The 19720-nt window shown below is 37.3% G+C and overlaps 1 protein-coding gene across 1 annotated transcript in view; it reads left to right on the top strand.

Annotated features, from left to right (window-relative positions):
• STS (steroid sulfatase) overlaps positions 1-4678 on the top strand; it is a gene marked incomplete at its 5' end in the record, with an annotated part of 90521 nt that extends 85843 nt beyond the window's left edge. The window contains one exon of the mRNA XM_084261072.1: positions 4175-4678. Within this exon, the coding sequence (XP_084117198.1) occupies positions 4175-4557 (383 nt within the window). The 3' untranslated portion in view covers positions 4558-4678. The remainder of the gene's footprint in view (positions 1-4174) is intronic.
• Positions 4679-19720: the final 15042 nt, after the last annotated feature.

Here is a 19720-nt window from a genome sequence, read left to right as displayed (position 1 = left end):
TGTTAAATCACTAAAGAGCTGAATACATACACATATGGGCTATCTATCTACTTTATATAAAATCAGCAGAGAACCTAACAAATCTAAATAATTCTAAAGATATAGGAAGCTGGAAGGAAAGATTCAATCTAACAATCACAAGGGTTATCTAAGAAATGTCAGTTTTGAAGCAAGTCACAGCTTTCATCTGCTGCTCTGTATCAATGAAGAGCAGGATTGTGTTGGAGTGTGGGAGCTGACAATGGCTACAGAGCACACTTGAGATTCAGGAAAGGTCTGTGGGCGCTTTACATCAGTACACTGTTCCCAAAGAGTTATGCTCAAAGGCATCTGAATTCAAGGAGAGACCAGCTCCCCAGTTCACAGGGAAGAACAGGCTTGTTTAACTTGTTCTTCTACAGAAGGAAGAAACAAAATAATACGCACAAAAGAGATGACAGGAGCAGAAAAACCTATAAAGCTGCCGTCATAGACTAAATGCAGTGAAAATGAGGTCCAGACAATAACACAGAGATAGGTACTCTTTGCTTCAAGAACTGCTTATCAGAAAACAGCATTTAACCATCAATGGTTAAGAACAGTGCTATTATAACAGAAATTACATCCATACCCAGCATGTCACTTCATCTTGGAAATATTAATGTATCTTACGGAGATATATTAATCTCATGGCTGCTACCTGTCGGAGCTGTGGCTGTCTGCATGACAGGATAAATAGATGGGCGAAGGATAATAAAACAGAAGCGGAGTCTGTTACTGCTCAAACTCTGATGAGTTATGTTCATAGTGTTTTTTCTTGAACTAATTGCATCCTATTTTGAGACTATTTATGTGTACAACTGCTTTTTTTTTTTCCACAATGTGTGAAGAAAAGAGGTATTCTGAGAGCTGAATAGGTGAAATTGTTGGATGATTCAGAGAGCAGGAGAATTACAGAGACAATGGACACTAAATAAAGTAGCTATGAAGCACTGGGACAGAATCTTGAAGGGTGCAGCAGGATCAGGGTTTACCTGCGTTTTTATAAGGGACCTGATATACTTGACTGTGGAGGAGCCCTGACAATTTTACTAGTAACTTCACTGAGGAAGAGACATATAGTTATCTTTTCATATAAAGAGAGTTTACTATCCAGATGCTTTGCAGAACAAAGGTATCATTAATTACTGGGAGATTAATTTGATCCTTGTAGTTAACCCTCTGACAAAATGAGGTTTTATATCAGCTGAGAGACACTGGGAGAGAGCTCTCTCTTTTTAATATTGAGCCTTATACAGTTCATCAGCTTTACAGATTAGAAGTCTGACAGCTCTTTATGTCTCCTAGTATATTACACTGGCTGCTCCACAGACAGAGACACTCACAGGTACGCTGCAGCTTTTATAATGCTTAGGAAATCGGCGGTTAAAGTCTGAGCTGCTGTTCCTCCAGCACCACATGAAGTTCCAGATCCTCGCTGAAACAACACTGCAGTGCAACAGATGAATGTTGCACAGTAACAGACTTTGCTCTCCCAGAGCTCAGTGTTTTTGCGCAGTATGATCATGGAATTATGTAGCTGCATAGCTGATAAACTAGCATCAGCTCTTCAAAACATTGGCAATGTGATTCAGTCATGACGTGATGTCACATATGTCCTCATGCATGGTTTTGCAACATGCCATATGCTCTGTATATAGGCAAGCCTGAACAAGTCTTTATTCTGTGGTGGAAAAAAAATCATGGTACAACTTCTGTATTTATTTCTTTTCCCTGTGCCTTAGCTATATGATCTCCCCAACTTTATCTCTAAGCCTTTGAACTGGCCTGACACTACAGTGCCCAATGCTAAAGAAAAGTTCACTGACAACTTGTTTTTAATGTCATTCAGCACAAGCATAACATCAGAGATAGATGTGTGGTAGGACAGCCTGACCATGAAGTTCTTGTGTACATGGCTTTACTGGAATTCCTTTGAGTTCATATGTTAATAGCCATATAATTTTTTTTCTGCTCTTCTTCTATCAAGGTGTTTATAGTGCCCTGAATCAAATTCTTAGGAGAGGCAAATGTTGCGTGGTGCACAAAGGCACTTGCTGCACTGATTAATAAAGCCCTTCAGCATTGTGTATTTTGCATTGTCCATCTTGCCAATTAAACACATTTTTAGAGCCTGAAGAAATGCTTAGTGTAGGATTACATCCCTTCCTGAATTGTAAATTATCTCAGTAAATAAGAGGCATATTTCTGCTCTTGGAAATGTTCTATGCATAAGTTCAAAAAAAAATTAAAGAGGGGAAGGGGGTGTGTGTATGTGTTAGATTTTGTTAGTTTATTTTTATTCCAAGGCAAAATCAAAGAATTAAAGTATAAAAACAACCTTTCAAAATGATATTGCAAAGGTAGATGAAAGAATGGTACCTTGCCTTGCCTTCTTGCTTTTCCCCAGTAAGACGGTGCCATTGCTGCTGTCACAGCCAGAGCCTTTTAAAGCCTGCAACGTCCTATTGTCTGTGCCAGCAAGTCACTCTCAGCCTTTAAAGCTCCTTCCCCTTTGCTGACTTTCAAAGCAGCATTCAGAGGGTTCTTCCAGTCTAATATGTATAATAACCATCACCCCTTCGACCCTGATTTAAGTGCAGACTAAGTGAACTGGAAGTCTCCAGGCTCTGTCATTGAATTGGTTCCTAAAGGCAAATTCTCTTATAATGTGAAAAATGCTGTGGGATAGAAGAAGCTGTAAAGAATCTTAAGGTCACCTACTGTCCCTTAAATTCATGCTATAGACTAGAACTGCAGGCTCTGACTCTTCAGTGCACTGAAACATTTCTTTCTTTTAACCTGCTTTTATCTTCAAAAATTGTTATTTAGTTAGAGCATGATATGTACCGGTTCATCTTTGCCCTTTCTGCACTTTCTAGAGCTTTCCATTCTGTTGAATTGATGAAATGATTAATGAATATTAACTGCTGTAGAGCTCATAAATCTGTTACCAGATTAACAAGCTTTCTGTGAATTAAACAAGATTCAACAAAATGCCAAAAAATAGTTTTAAAAAATGAAGTGATACCAAAAGCATTTTTCACCATAGGGTGCTGAGGAATGTAAATTACTGATAAACATGTCTTTATAGACTCAAGAGGGTAGGTAGTTTGACATCATAGACCTCAGCTGTTTAGTATTCTACTTTTATTAAGAATAAAGTACAGATTTTTTAATCTAATTGTTGTCTGGTCAATTTATGGAGTACCATGTGCTTCCCTGGCTGTGGGATGACAGTGTGCTTCTCTGGAAGTGCATGCCTGTTCCTGCCTTCCCTGTCTCATCTGAGATACTTAGAGAATAGTAGCCATTTTGTGATTATTCCTCTCTTTTAAAGTATTTTCAGATTTTGCAGTGTATCTTCTGTTCAAGTGTGTTTCATGAAGGAACTAATTGATATCCTCTTATTCTTAATACAGAAAACAATTAGCATTTGTAAACAGCACTGTGCTTACACAAGTGCAGACAGTTCTGGTTTTCTACACAACAAGTTTAGCAGAGAATGACCAATCTATAAATTAAGCTCTTTGGTTCCCACTTTACAAAGCAGAATGTCACCTAAAAATTGCAGCACAGTAATTTAGCATCCATACCTTTTCATGCCAACACTTTTAATAAAACAAGAAAATCTGTCTTTTCAATGAAAGCATGTGGCAGAGATCAATGGGTTAATACAACAAAGAGAGGAACGGAGAAAAAAAGGTAAAAAAGAAATTATTTGGATTAGTAAAAGGAGAAGCAGACGTGACCCAACAGTGACTAGATCTGGTCAAGGGGCAGAGTTATATTTTTAGAAGTCTTGGAGAAGGAGGTGCAATGGCTTAGTAAATATTTATGGAAATCTTCATAGCAGTGTTTATGTAAAAATGCAAAGTTCTTTTAAGACTTCTATGATTTAGTTAATGAGAATTCTTCCAAGGGAATGAAATGATCATAGTTATTTCATAAATATATGTAGCATGAAAATCACTGTGTTTTGCTTATTTTTGTTTAGCTCAATTTTGCTTTACTCTTTCAGTATATTGCAGTTGCTGTGCAGAGAAAGGTTGCACCTAAAGACTGATTTCCCATGGTGTAAATTAGACTTTCATAAGACTAGAGGACTTTTAGTTTGTCATTTTATCACCAGCTGGTTTGTGTTTGTAAATTGCAGGTGAATCTGTCTGGAAAGTCTTCTTCTTCACTCCAAACTTCAGTCCTGAAGACTCGAATGGCTGCTATGATTATCATGTTTGCTACTGCCATGGACGATTCATCACATGGCATGATCCCCCACTGCTCTTCGATCTTTCCAGAGACCCGGAAGAGAAAGTCCCCCTGACTCCAGAAACGGAGAGTCGTTTCTATGAAATCCTCAGGGTCATACACCTAGCAGTAGATAACCACACCAGATCCCTGCATGCTGTCCCTGACCAGCTGTCATGGGACAACCTTCTCTGGAAGCCATGGCTCCAGCGTTGCTGCTCATCTTTCTTTCAGTCTTGCTACTGTGACTATGACTCAGAAGGGAGCCTGCTGGAGGTGCACTCGGGATAAACAGGCTGGAATTTCCTTTCAGAAGCTGGAACAAGAGAGTGTGGGTAGCTGACTTGAACCACCGCTGTACTAGCATTTGGAAGGTTTTGTTATGTAGGAGGACCTGTCTTTAAATACATTATTGCACAAAAGTGTTCCAAGAGAAGGAAGGCAAGACACACTTTTTCTGTCTTTATAATACAAGAATCAGCATGAAGGACATGTTGCCATCCTCATCTTGCAGAAGTGTAGGCTGTAGGTATTTTCTAGATGAGATGATTTTCTAGATCTTCAAGCTTTCAGCTGTTTCTTACACGGCAAGGAATTTACCTGTACTTTCTGTCAATTACAAGCACTGAATGTACACTTTCCTGTCCTTTTTGTGAAGTATTACCCACCATTAGTAGGACATAGCAGCAATTGAAAATAGACAGGTAATAGTGGAGAGATCCACTTGTTACTATAATTTGGTAAATGATAGATAGGTAAAGAGTAGACCTCTAAAAGCATCTCTATTAACAAGCATCGTGGATATGAAATAATAAACAGATTACAAACACCCTAAAATTGCATGTGCCATGAACATGTGGAGAGCTCTGTAGTGGGAGACCTCGCATCCACTAAAATGGTGCTGTCTAGCAAGTGCCCTACTGCATGGCATCAACCTCTGTTTCTAAGAAAAAACACTTCAAGTGCACCAGGTGTGCTTGACTGTGTACCGTAAGTCTCCATATATATGTGCATACATAAAATGCCAGCCAAATTCATAACCCCACACCCCCAAATCCTTCAATCCCTGTTATAAGAACACCCTTATGTTCATAGCACAGTTGCTAGAGATTTGATCTATACTTAATATATGAGTTCCAAATTCACATGATACTCTAAAGATATGTTTCACTATCTGCTATACCTATTCTTCCACTGATGAATTTAGCATGCATCACAAATATATAAAAGTTGGTCTTCCTTTAAATATCTTTGCTGCCATTTAAGCTCTCTGAATAAGATCTAACATTTTTTGAGAAGCAACTTTGATTTGAGCACTGAAAGCCAAATATAACTGCCTCTGAGTTCTTAGCAAGGCCTTGGGAAATCTGCAGTACTTCAGGGCTAATTTCTGTATCCATTTTTATCTACATCTCATTCAGGCACATTTTCTTTCCACTCTACGGGCAGGCAAACTATTTACTTCTGCAGACTGTACCATAGAAGAACGTATCAGAAAAATACTAAAATGATTTAGTATCTGATAACTGAAGGGGAATTGTTTGTTATCAGCAAACACTAGTTAATTCCAACATTATAATGTATTAAAATCCATGATGGTATTAGCACATCAGTAATGCAAAAACTATCTGTGACGTAATGCAAAAGCTGCAGGCAGCCAACATTAAGGTTGTGACCCGGTTCTTGGGAGCTATTGAGCCTGTCCTATAAAAATATATTGTGATATATGGTATATTTCTCTGTCTGGCTTTATTTGATTTTTCTGCTGCAGTTTCATTCAAAGTTTCATTTTCCACAATATCCAGATGCCTGTCCTGGGAAATGTCCTCTTTCCTTGAAGTCCTATTTTTGATGTTTCACCTTGTGTTCATGATTGTTTATCTTAAGTATGTGCTCTGCAAGCTCTCTGTAGGTAGCAAAGTCCTGTGTCTGCTGATAAAGTTCAGCTGCTCAGTTATTTCCCTCATAACCACTCAGGACTGTTTGTATTATATCTGGAAATCTGTCAGGTGGCCTTTCAATTGGTATAATTCCCTCTTTGCTTTATTTTATTAACTAATGTGCTACATAAGATTAGGAAGAAAGGTGCCTGAAGTTTGAATACAAGTACTTATCTGCAGTGATCAGTGGCTGCCTCTTGACATCATGGCAGGATCCATAAATCTCAAATTTTTGGTCCTCACCATGTGGCCCAAGAACACCTTTGGGGCACAGCACTGGTGCCCACATGCCTCCCCTCACAGCGAGTGGGCAGCCTGGGCTGCAAACGGGGTGCTGGCTGCCCCGACCCTGAGGGCTGCAGCAAGGGGGGATGCTGGGATGCTCCTTCCAACTCCTGCAGCTCTGCTGCAGCTTATACAAAACTTTCCAAGCAAATATTCCTGCTGAAGCATATAGAAGAAAATGTAGTAGAGTGTTAGGTATACAGCAGGAGCTCAGACAAGGTATTTGGTGTCACTGGAGCTGTTTTGTTCCTATGGCTGCTGAGCTGCGACCTTAACAGGGATCTCAATTTATATTCTCAAGGACATCCACATCTACATCTTTTCATCAGGAGATGCTATGTTGTTATTATTTCTTTTCTTTTTGCAGGTGCAAGAATTGTTTGTTCTGTTAGGCACCGCAGCTGTTCGGTGCTGCCAGACGGAGGTAGCAAAAATGATACTTTTTCTACTGCTTTGATTTGTTCTTGACTGGATATGTCCTTTCTTTTTACCCTCCTTGACTTTTGGTACCATCTCACTAATCTCCTTTCTTAAAAAGTTCACACCCCTCAAGTATTTTCCCACCTATTTCTTTGCCACTCAGCCCTCTCATTTGCTTGTCATATTGATCACAAGGGCTATTTTTCCCTAATCAATCAGAAAATGAAAAGTGGTCTTTGTGAAAAGATTTGACTTTTAGGACTCCTTGACTCTGCTAACCTCCTACTTATTAAAGGTCTAGCAAGGATTAACTTTGCATTATGTAATCTAAGAAATTTCAGTACACCCAAGAAACCCTGAATAATAGAAGTCCTTTCTTGTTTGTGGCACAAGCTTCATATTTTTCAAAATACAATTTAATACAACTTTTAGTATTTTGACTTAAGCAGCAAAATCTGAAATCCATTTTTACAATTTTTCATTCCAGAAAATTCTATTAAGAATAGGACAGTACTTTTTATACTCTATGTTAATCCCTTTTCATTTAATGCCTAAAATAAACCCTCCCTTTATTGCAAATGTATTATACCTTTCAGTACTGTACCTTCTGTGCTGGAGATGGCATATCAGATCATGGTAATTAAAGTAGTAAAGTTGTTTACCTGCAAAATAAAAGCACATTATACCATTTCATACATAACAAATAAAAGGTTTTTTTTCCCAGAACAGATTATTGATGGGATATACACGATTCACAGTTTCTTAACAAGGATGTCTCAAGGAGAATCTGCTGTTCTGGTACTTTGAGACTTCAGTCTATCATTTAACGAGCATCAGTGTTGTAACGCGGTGCTTGTTTGTAGAATATGTCAGTTTAAACTGGGAGTTAAGCTTCAGAGGGAAGTGCTTTCCTCTGCAGTGTTATTTAATGGTATCACATCCTAGTTTGTCACAGAGTCACTGTATGGCCCAGAGCAAGCCTTTTAGCTCTGTTTCTCAGTTCCTCCTCTGTGCCCAAAGAAGAGTAACAGTATTTCTCTAAGTGCTGTGAATACCAAAAGAACAAAAAATGCTGAAAGCTGTAAGCTGGTCGAGGTGCACTTTGTAGTCAAGATGGTATCTTCTTTACAGAAGAGACAGTTTAAGAGCTGGAAAACTAGGGTGTAGATGATTCCCCTTTACTGGGAGGGAAAAGAAACCCTTACCTTCAGGTTTGCAGATAGGGTTTGTGCTTACTGTTTAGCACATGTGGGATTGGGGCCTGGAGGAGAGAGAACAGATGGCTAAAAATGATGCACTCTGGGGATTCAGAGAAAGATATTAGTCACATTTTTCTAATTATGTTTATCTCTCTTTTAGCAGACATAGGAAACCACATGAAATTATTAAAATAATATTTCCCCTTCGGGGACTGGATGTCACAGGTTCCTGGCTCTTAAAAATAGAGATGTCCCAGCTTGCCTCAAATTCCCATGTCAGAAAAAGGAGAATAAAAAAAAAAAAAAGAAAAAAAAGGGAATTGTAAGCCTTTAGAAATAGATGTCAGCTCACTGAAATCCAACAGAAAGTTTACAGAGAACTAAGTGAATATGGTCTGTATCCTTCCTAACTCGGTGAGAATCATCACTTACCAGCAATAGTTTATTTCACATTGAGGTAATGTGAGAACTGGGTGTTCGTATGTGTGGACAATGTGGAAAATTTCACAGTTGTTACTTGATATAGGAACAAATGGAAAAAGAAAGAAAAAAAGGGAAAGCACAGCTATCTATGTTCTAACAGACTACATGTATTAAAACATTGGGGTCTTTGATTTATATTAAGACATGATAGTTCTGTGCACAAGACAGGCCTTTTCTTCTTTGTCATTTCTCTTTCCTCTGGCATTTCCCTGTGCAACACTTGAAATGTGCTCTGTGGATCTCACTTTCAAGAGGCGTCTACGCTCCCTGAGCAAAACAGCCAGATGTGTGGACAGGAGGAAAAGCTCGCAGAACAAAACTGTACTGGGGAACACCAGGGAGCAAATGCTTTCTAGGGGTCATCATCAACCTGAAGGCAGAGACCTAAAGTTGCTGACTCCTCTGGGTGTTTCAGGGACCACAGGTGAGGAATGAGGATGCCTCTGCAGCCGTCTAGACTACAGTGTGTTCTGTATCCTTCAGTGTCAGATTGTCAGGGAGAAATTTGCTAGGGGCCCACAGAATGCAGGACCCATTGCCTCTGAGTCAACACACCAGCAGTAGCAGTTTGTTCCCTGAATAACCAGAAGATCTGAGCCAGGCTCTAGGGACTCCCAGTTTTCCAGGCTGCTAAAACTGCTAATAATTCAGGGAGTTCTGGAATCACTTTGGTAGATCATACGACTTTTCCAGAACATTCTAGTGTTATTGATAGCTTTTATTTATATCAGAACAGAGAAAAATCTGCCTAAAACTTCACCTGTACAACAAACGAAGGATGTTCTAAACTGTTCCTAAGACTCCCATGACAGCTTTAACCTGCTGGTTCAGTACTGAGAGCGATGAGCTTGCAGCAACAGAAGGTTCAGCAAGTGAAGGTTTCTTATGCATATGGAAAGATGATGAATTCCAGACTGCCACTGAAGCTTGCATTATACTGGCTAGGGAGATAAAAATTGGCTTGACTATCCTCACATCTTGAAATGTACTCAGAAAATTATGAGACATTGCAGACCTTGCATGATGTGGATTGCAGGCCTTGAAAAGCTTATACAGCATCTCCTGGACACGTAGAAAACATTCCTGTAATATAAATCATGCTAGATTCCCTACGCAGACTAATGTTAGTCTTATCTGTAAAAGAATAGTGCCACAGGTATTTTTCTTGAAAAAGAAAACTGTATTTGAAGAGAACAGGTTTAGCATATACGGTCAGTTACCAAAAAACCCTCCAACATTATTTATTCTGCAGTTATCAAATAATAAAACCTTTTTATGCGGATAATATTTTATTTTACTTCATTTATGTGAAAAACACTGTGAAGTAGTTAAAATTATAAGGCAGAGCTCTTCATTGTGACACTTATTTTAAGAGAATTTGATATGAAGTTGCTTTGGGTGGCAATATGTATTACAAAAGATTAGACAAAAAGCTTCTCAAAAGCCTCATGGACTCAAGTTGGACTGCAATAGAATAATGTTGTTTTAATGTAGTTTTCATTGCTCACAAAGGAAAAACCAAGCTATGAAGAACAAATAACCTAACTTTATAAAAATGGTTTCCTTGTGCTGATAGTGATTAAAAAAAATACTAGAAGTTTGTACCATGTGTGAAAAAGTCCTTTTTTTCTTCCTTATTTTCATCTTTTGTGTTATACCTCCTCCTCTCAAACAGATAGAATATTCAGGTTTAGAAAAAAGAAGTGCTCATTCGTTTATAATTGTCAACCTTACACTGTCATGTGTAATTCATTCAGAATTGACTGATTAAAGACACTGGATAGATGTTTAAGATCTAGAGATTGTTAAAGTAGGAATTTTAGATCCTAACACTTCCTTGTCTGACAGACATGAAAAGCAGAGTCATCCAGTGACATATCATTGCTCACCAAGCTTTTATAAAGCATATTACTCTGCAAAAGGAGCTGTTTCATGCCCCATCCTTTTCCCCTATGATACATACTAAAAATAAAGGGAAATCCTTTTTGATACTAAGATTTATGCTTCTGAATGACATCCCTCTTTGATTATCTTTTAACAAAATTCAGTCACAAGAGGCCATCCCTAGCAGCTAGATGGCATTCTGCCCTTTCTGGAAATGAATAAGAATGATAAAAGTCTTTTGCCTGAGCTCAGGCAGCTGCATTAATGTGCACTGAATGACAGCTGCAGAAACTTACTTCTGCTCATCAGTTTTTAAGCACTCAGTACCAGACTATGTAGAAGGATGTCATCTTCATATTTTAAACCTATGCTCAGTTTTAGGTATCTACCATATTTCTCCTTTTGGCTCTCTAGGTCCACGTTAGGGAACGAAGTTTCACTTTAAAAAGTTAGTTTGGTAGATTTCCCTAAGGTTGTTTTACAAAAATGTAAACCCTTTCTTTCACAAAAAGTTGTTAAGCTGGAAGAAGAATCAAGGTGATCATCCATTGAGATCCAGACTCTGGCCTTCACAGAATAAAACCAGAGTCCAGATCTTAGTGGGTTATCAGCTTGACCTGATAGTACAACAACCTATTTTCATGCAAAGAGACAGATTGCATCCATAAAACTGTCTTAGTAAACCCATAGAAAAGCTGCAATGTCCTTGTTTTGAGGAATTGTATCTGATTAGGCCACAATTCTTCTTCTGTCTTGAAAGCAATTCAAACTGGAGCAGAATATTTGCTGTTTATTGAAATCTTGCTACCAGTACATCTCTGCTGTTCAAAGACTTGTAAGGCACCAACCCCCTAACATGAGCTGTGGCTTAAACTTTTACCCAGTTGATTCTCAGGTACTGAGCCTTCAGCTTTCCTGAAAGGAGCCTGTGTAATTATACTATCCTGGCAAATCCAAAGGAATACATAGTCAGGAAAGAGGTAGAATAAGGAAGTCTTTTGGGAGACTAATAGCATGTTTACAGACTGGGACCTTGGGCATGCTTTGCACAATTTCATTCAAAACTGGTTAGGGGAGAAGGTACAAAGTCTGTGAACTAAACTGACATGGGCAATCCCACATGTTGCCTAATTTTTTTGAATTCTTTTTAGAAGACCGACATTCATCAGAACATGTATCTACAATCCAGTTTAGAGGAGGCAAGAATGCTATGTAGAATTTGAGAGATCTAGGAAAGCATACAAGCTGGGAATGAAAAAAAAAAAACAAAACACTCTTCATCTTTGGGTTGAAACCGTGCACTGAGTAGTAAACAATTTTAAATGCAGGGAATCATGAAGAAAATATTACCTAGTGGTAAGGGTGCTCATCTGGCTTCTGTTTACAGCTTTGCTATGAAACTTCAAGTCTGATTAAATATTTTTAATCATCTGAGGTACACAGCCTGCCTCTGGAGAAGAGAGGGACACACCTTATAGCTACCAAGTCAGTTTCTGTTGCTGTAACTTGGTCCCGACTGGTGAGTCTAGGAATCTTTCCTGCACAGTGGCAAAGCTTGTACAGGAAGGCAGAAAGTATGTTGTGGTTGTCTTTGTCCACCTTCTTCTCACACCCAGCCAGCTGCTTTAGGGATGCTTTCTTTTAACCTCATGTTCCATCTAGATAAATGTTGTCGAAGATTTTCATCCTTGATTTTGGGATTTGAAAAAATCTGTGCTAGTGCAGAAGAACCTCATTCTTGCATTGTCAGGAGTGCTGTTAAAGGAGCACCAGAGTTCTTAGATGTCACAAGGAGGACATATCCCTGGGTCCCAAAAGATTTCAAAATCCCTTCAGGTAAAAGTGCAATTGTAGGCCTGAAATTTATTTCAGTTTGTATGCCTACAATGAAGATACCTTGAGCTGAGCTGGCCTTCATTCCTACCTAGGGTAGAGAAAAACAAGATGTGTCTAGCCTAGCTTGTATGGCTACATGAAGATTTTATCTGTCATGCCAAAGAATATTCTTATTTTGCTTTTCCACAGATTAAAAAAAAAAAAAAGAGGCATAAGATAACTAGTATAAACAGCATATATCTCAAGACATCTGTGTTTAAGGAGTTGGATCCTACTTCTGTCTCCTGGAATCTTTAAAACCTTTTTCAGAAAGTGAAGCATGCATGAAATTCAGATGCTTTCAACAGTACCCAAATGGAGATATTCATAATCAAAATTTTGCATCTAAATGCCTTAGTTTCTCTTAAAGCATTGTTTTTAAAGGCTAAGCCTTTAAAGGCTAATGCCTTGTTTGGTTATTTGCTTTTTGGCTCTGACATCCACTTTTTGTGTGTGTGTACCATGGTCTGTGAAACAGTGAAGAAATATCCTATTGAAATTATTTAAACGAAGTGTCATCGTGATACAGGTCAAGCAATTTGTTTTTACGGTCATATTAATCATTTTGTATGCCCAGATTTTAATTATTTCACTACAGTGAGATATTTCAATTAGAATAGAGTTTTGCCAACAGCAAATTAAGATCTTTTCCAATTTACATTTTGTTAACATCAATTATGATCATGTTGAATGAACTCGACTCAAAGAATACTGCTCAGCATCTGAAAGTCATGACATTTAATATACATCTATCAATCTCTGCTATAGTGAATGCTTACCTGATGTGTTAAAAGGTTTACATTATTGTTTATGGATCATACATTTTCCATCTTCTTCCATATTCAGAAATACTTCTTAGTCAAGCAAACAAACAAAATACTCTGAATTATGCATGAAAAATCATTTTAAGACTCCATATGCTAAGCACTTTTTATAGTTTGTATCTTAGGTTAAAAATGTTTACCCTGCATTATACTGGGCATAAAACTAGTTGCCACACCGTAATGGATTTTATTTCTTAGTATTCTGTATTATCACATGACTAAGTACATATCTAGTAAGAATATAAGCAGCATGAACGTTGTTTGGCAAGGCATTTTAATACAGGTGTGCAATTTATCATGTGTCATTGTGCTCAGGAATTTTGCTGAGTGAGACCCTTCACCAACAGAAGATGCACAGACTGCGTCATGTACAATATTTTACTCTTACTGTCAATATCTTTAATTTACTCTATAACAAATACCTCATAAAAGTTTTAAATACCAGGTGTTTTCCACCTTCCACATTCCATATTTCAGGCTGTCTCCATCAGATATTTGTAAGCTTGCCTCCAGTGTGAGTCTTTGTTGGAAATACACTGCTAACTGATTTCTTTTTCTGAGTTCAGCAGCCAATTACTTCTGTTAAAAAGATAATGTTTACCGTAAAGGTCATGATGTAGGATATACTGGCTAAAAAAAAGATACTAAAAACCTAACAGAAGAATGAAAAGCTTTCAGAGGGGATAAATCCAAAGGCACTGAGGATCAACTACTATCTAGTTATAGGATATTCCTTTTTACATAGGTATTTTGGATGAATACTATAAGCATATATTTCCCCATACATTTTTATGAATTATTGTCCCTGTCTTTACTGTAGACAACAGACAGTGTAACAGGATGCAATACATCCAAGAAACAATATATCTGAAAGATGATGCAGATATCCTCTTTTCAGAGATATCTGTCCTTTTCAGGACAGATAACTGCCTAAAGACAGATTATTTCTTTCTGTTTCTAGCAATTCCTAATTCACAGAAGAATGCTATACAGAAATTAGCAAGGGATCCTACAGAAAACAAGAAAGAGATATTTCTAAGGATTTTAGTGTGTGAATCTTTATGGAACATAAAATACTGAAAGAGTCCAAAGTTGAATAAGATACTCCATTCCTATAGATTATTAACTGTTTTAAGAAAAGTAACATGTACATTTCAACATTCATCAGAAAATTTAAAGCATATTAATCTATTTAAGGACTGTCATTTTACGAAGTCTACCCAGTGTAACTGATTAGAAGAGATCATTTGCAATTTTAGTGGACTGTCTACAAGTTCCACTAATCACCTTAGATTAAAAAAATGATGCCTAGTGATCACAGACAATGGGTATGTTTCCTTTATCCATGTTTCAATATTCATTTACATTTGTTTTTGTGCAGTTGTAATTAATTGGAATAAATGTGTGTCAAATAGCTGAGAAGTAAGTAACCTGATTTCAGCAGAAAGATTAATTTCAGTTTCACAGAAATGTCTGCCTGTATTTTTCGTCTATTTTACCCCTATGATCTCCTTTTACAGTGTATGACAACTATCATCTGCTCATAAACCCTGATTGCTAAAAAATATAATACAGCAAATAGAGAATTTATTCAAATTTTCTGTTAAAATAAGACAATTTATTAACATAATACTTTGTAAATGATTCATAGCAGACCATTTCATGGACATTTCATGGCTCATATTGAGTATATTATGTGCCCTGAGTATATTACGTGCCCTGAAGATACTGCCATTTGAAAGGTGGTCTGTATGCTTACAGAAAGCACTTTTCTAGTTTACCACACACCACATGACCCGAGTATTGTTTGATAACCAATGAGCACAGAAGTGTCCCAAGTCCCTAACAATTTTTATTTGTGACCATAATGTAATATCTAATCCTAGATATTTTTGAGATGAATAATGTTAGTAGTGAAGCATGCAGAGGCCTGTGCAAAGGGCAGCACTGTACAGGGATTGTAATTCTGCAAAGCTGATGGTTCAAATTCAGCAATCATTTGCTTTTTTGTTGGGGTTGGGGTTTTAAACTTTTTTTTTTTTTTCTCCTTCCCACCACTCCCAGAGAATCTTAAAATTCTACCAAAGGCTAACACTAATCCAGAAGCAGCTTTCAAGTTCATATCTTCCATATTCAGATTCTTTCCCAGCCATACAGATGATTGATGTATCTTGAAGTGAAGAGCTTTTTTCTCATTGTCACTTTGATTGGCCAGAAATGATTTGTAAGTGCAGTACATGAAAGGACTCTCAACCTTCAAAGAAAAGTGTAGGAGGGGGTGGGAAGGGTGTGACAGAAAAATTTTTCTTTGTAAAAATTATCCATCAAGTTTTTGTCCTCTTGATGCCATTGTGTTTTTGCTCATTTTCATCAACAAGAAGCAGCATTTTCTGAAGAAGAGATAAACATTGTTACCAACTTTAAGAAATAATCAACATGCAATATTCAGGGTAGAAATTCAGGGAAGTGAGAGAATGAGGTTCAGGAGTAGGGTTTATTCGCTACTTCAAAAGATATGCCCATGGAATTATACGAATCTGCATCTAAACTCCTTTAATGTCACAGATGGAGAGATAAGAGGGGTGCACTTCACTCTTAAGAGAGAGGCAACACTATGCTTATTGGTATAGAACACTATGCTTACTGATATAGAATGCTATGCTTATTGATATAGAACAAGTGTTTGATAATACATGTGACGGTGATTACGGTTCGATGATAAAGTAATCTTTATTATTTAGTGCATAGAGAACAGGGTTAGACGAAGCTGACAGGGAGACCCTCCCATTGAGTCATGAGGTTCAGAAACGACCCCCTTTCTTTCTAAACACCTTTTGAGAGAGGAGCCTAGGTGTGGCTGGATCCAGTCTTAGTCCCAGACTTTGTCAACAGTTTATGTCTAAAGGACTATATATGCACAATCATTCCTTTCTAGTTCTTAGCTAAGATCACAAAGTTTAGTGCATTTATTCCCAACTCACTTACTGAGGATCTGTTGCAGATCTGTTGCAGCAAGGATTCTCTTGAACTTGAGGAGATCCTGATGTGCAGCCCACTGTCTTTTCAGGAGAGCTCAAGGGCTCTTGGACTGCTCAATATTTACGGAGTAAGATGACTGGCTCATAGTCATATTCACATACCACCCACAGGTGCCAGTGGACACTGACCAGTGCTCTGTCCAGGTAGGTACGTTAGCATAGATAGCCCTTGGCTATTCTGTTGTTATGTCTCTTCCCAAAGTCACCCAAGGTGGATGCAGACATCACAACCATCACCAACAGTTATAGATTAATCCAGATTTACGGGAAATTTGGGCAAAGGTGGGGGCAGCGGGGGAAGCATACTGTCACACTTAATTGGTGGACACTTGTAATAAAACACCCTTAGGTAGTTTTATTTATGACTCCTCCTCTCCTCTTCCTCTCTCTTTTTTTTTTTTTTTAAGTATGCTTTATTCAGGTGAAGTACTTCTACTTTCATTACACTGACATTCCTCTACAAGTATCTTCCAGACCTAAGAGGAAAAGACCTACAAGCTAAAGTGCTGAAGGTGGGGGGAAGAAAGACTTGATACACCAGAGAAAAAAAGACGTAGTATTAATAAAGATACTCCACCAAAGTAGAAATTAGAGTAATATCTCAGCCCTAAAAGGTAAAATGAATATTTTCATCAGCACTTTGAATCCTACTTTTTATAAACAGACTTGGTTTCCCTGGCTACACAGGCTTCTTATAATTGAAGGGTATATGATGAAAATATATAGCATTTCATGATGATTACTTTCAATGAGAGCCACCAAATAGTAAAAATTTTGTAAGAAAGGCTCTAGACCTTATGATACAATAAGGACTGTCTAATGTATTTGAACTAATTTATTTTTAGGATCCCTTTCAAAGCAGGTACTGAAACCACTGTGTGATGCTGCCTGTTCAACTACATTGTCTATTCTCATCTTTTTTCTCTGTGTCCTTGTACCAGCAAGATTAAATAACAGTGACAGTTAAAAAGCCTTGGTTTAACTTGCATAGATATATCTGGAGACCCATGCCAGACTTGAGTTCATTTAAGATGTTGCTTGACAACCTGATCCTTTGAACTCTATCTGTACTTGATCTTGCACCTCTATGTTGCCATGGCTTCCAGATAAAATAATATATCTATTTTACCCTAAAGGCACACCAGCAACTAACATATTGCAAAGAGGTCTCCTTGGTTGTTCTTTCAATTCTGGAATACTGATGGACAAACTCACTTCATGCACAAGCATGCACATCATTAAGTTTCCTTTTAAAACCTTCTAGAATATCCTTTGGAAAAAAAAAAAAAGAAAGAAAAGTATATCGCTTGAATCTCTAAAACTCGATTAAAATTATTATTATGATCTCTACCCTGTTAACCTTTATGATCTCATTTTCCACAGTTGCTGTTAAATTGCTTCCTGCAAAGTGCCAGAACAGGTGACATTGACAATATGTTCTTCATTTTACCCACTGTATCAATGGGTAAAAATGATTCTAATAAGTCGTCATCAATAATTATGATCCCCTAAGAAAATATTGCACCTGTCTCTCTGCAAGATATAAGAATGGCAAAGTGCATACCACTGTCACACAGAACAAATTGCTCTTCAGAATGACGTGAACAAAATAAAACATAAAATAAAAATAAATGTATGTTAGGAATTTAGGAACATAAATGGATTCTTAATGTAAGCAGTTCACAGAAAAAAAAAAGGAATTTAAAGTGTAGCAGAAAAACATTTTTCTATCAAAGTCTGGAGCTGCAGGAGGTGATTGAAAGCTTTGCAATGTCGTGTGGTACTTGTAAAGTCATGATTGCTAGTTATAGAATATGCATTTTAAATTATTTTTCAAATGTTTACCATACTAGTTTAGATTCAAACTGTGAGATATGCAGTCATGGTGGTAAACATTTCCCAGCAATCACAATATTTTCAAAGAACTATCTGTAGTGAAGTAGAATATTCATCTGAAGGTGAGCAAGATATGCATGTAGTGCTAGGGGGGTCACAGTCACTCAGTGAATTTTGGTTTTATATTGAAACACATAGTTGTGTAATTATAGAGGAAAACAGGATGAAATAAATCTTGTTGGATTTTTAAAAAATCTTAAATTAAATATTTTGACAAAATTATTTTCCTTTCCCATTTTGTTCCTTTTCCCTACTTCTTCCCTGTTTTTGCGAGATTTTTTTTAAGATTATGCAAATTTAGGCTATTTTTTCCTTTAAATTTTCATTTTTAAATGAAAACTTTGTTTTTTTCATGAAAAAGTTCTCTTCCGCTACTACAAAATATAAAAAAAAATTTGCTGGTAATTCAGAGATGTCATTCTCCTACTTTATGTAAGGCACTGCTCTTCTGTATGCCCTGAAAGCATTATTGCAAGTTAAAAGGAAGGATATGTCTGACGCTTACAATCAGGAATATAAATCCATATATCAACTCATAAGTAGAAGGGGATCATTTTTCAAATACTAAGCACTCACATCTATCTGTGACTTAATTCTGAGAGCTCAATACCATATGTTTTGCTAACAGATACTGCACTATGTTGTGATGCAACATTGCTTAAAAAGACATTTCACAGCCAGTTTAGACTGTTCTTCTCCGAGGAATACAAAGTATACCTAAAGGATGAGGGGGTTTTCTTGGTGATATTTATTACTCTATGAGTATTCCCTGCCCTCTGCACCTCACTTTTAGAAGCATATTGTGGAGCTCACATTTTTTTAAAAGTCTCTGAAGCATACATTTTTCCAGTGTTCAAAGCACATTATCATTTCAGTCAACATTTCAGTAGGGCACTCTGTTACTGCCAGAGCCCAGATAGGTCCCATTCAGCTCGGTGTTTGATAACAGATTCCTGAATGAGATTAGAGAAGCGGAGCAAAACCATATAGCTAGGAAATTAGTCTCTATCATATATAGTACTTTTACAGCATCCATATCTTTGAATTTATAGGATGTACAATGGCCTCTCACATGAAAGGTATAAGATAACAAATAACCTTATTCTTCATCCTGGAGAAGTTCATCAGATATAGTAAGATTCCTAATGATGAGAAAGGAGGAATTGTGAAGGAAGTTTTTTCTTGGGTTTCTGATTTTCTTGGTTTTCTTGTTTTTCCCGGTGTTGGAGTGCAAGTTTTTTGGCTACAAAAATGAAACTATAAAGATGAAGTTCCTAAATGAACTATATTATGTGCTGATATGATACATCTGATATTTCAGATGACTTTCCACTTATATTTTTCATTAATTTCCACTTATATGTTTTCATTAATTCAGACCTGACACACAGGATCCCCTTCTTATTAATGCAAGAGTAGGAATTCTGGAACTGCCAACATCAGCACCAGGATTTCTCCAAAAGAAGAGATTCTTTCTCAACCTGGCCATAAAGGCTTAAAAAACCCCAACAACTAAACAGGATAAAATTGTAGGTTTAGGTTTCCATTCCATTTTCCTTTCCTTCTTTCCTTCTTTCCCCCTTCCCTTTTTCTTTCCTAAAAAAAACCCC

Source organism: Gallinula chloropus (assembly GCF_964237585.1).
Source record: "Gallinula chloropus genome assembly, chromosome: 1".
In the NCBI taxonomy this organism is placed as follows: Eukaryota; Metazoa; Chordata; class Aves; order Gruiformes; family Rallidae; genus Gallinula; species Gallinula chloropus.
This window is presented reverse-complemented; position numbering and strand designations above follow the sequence as displayed.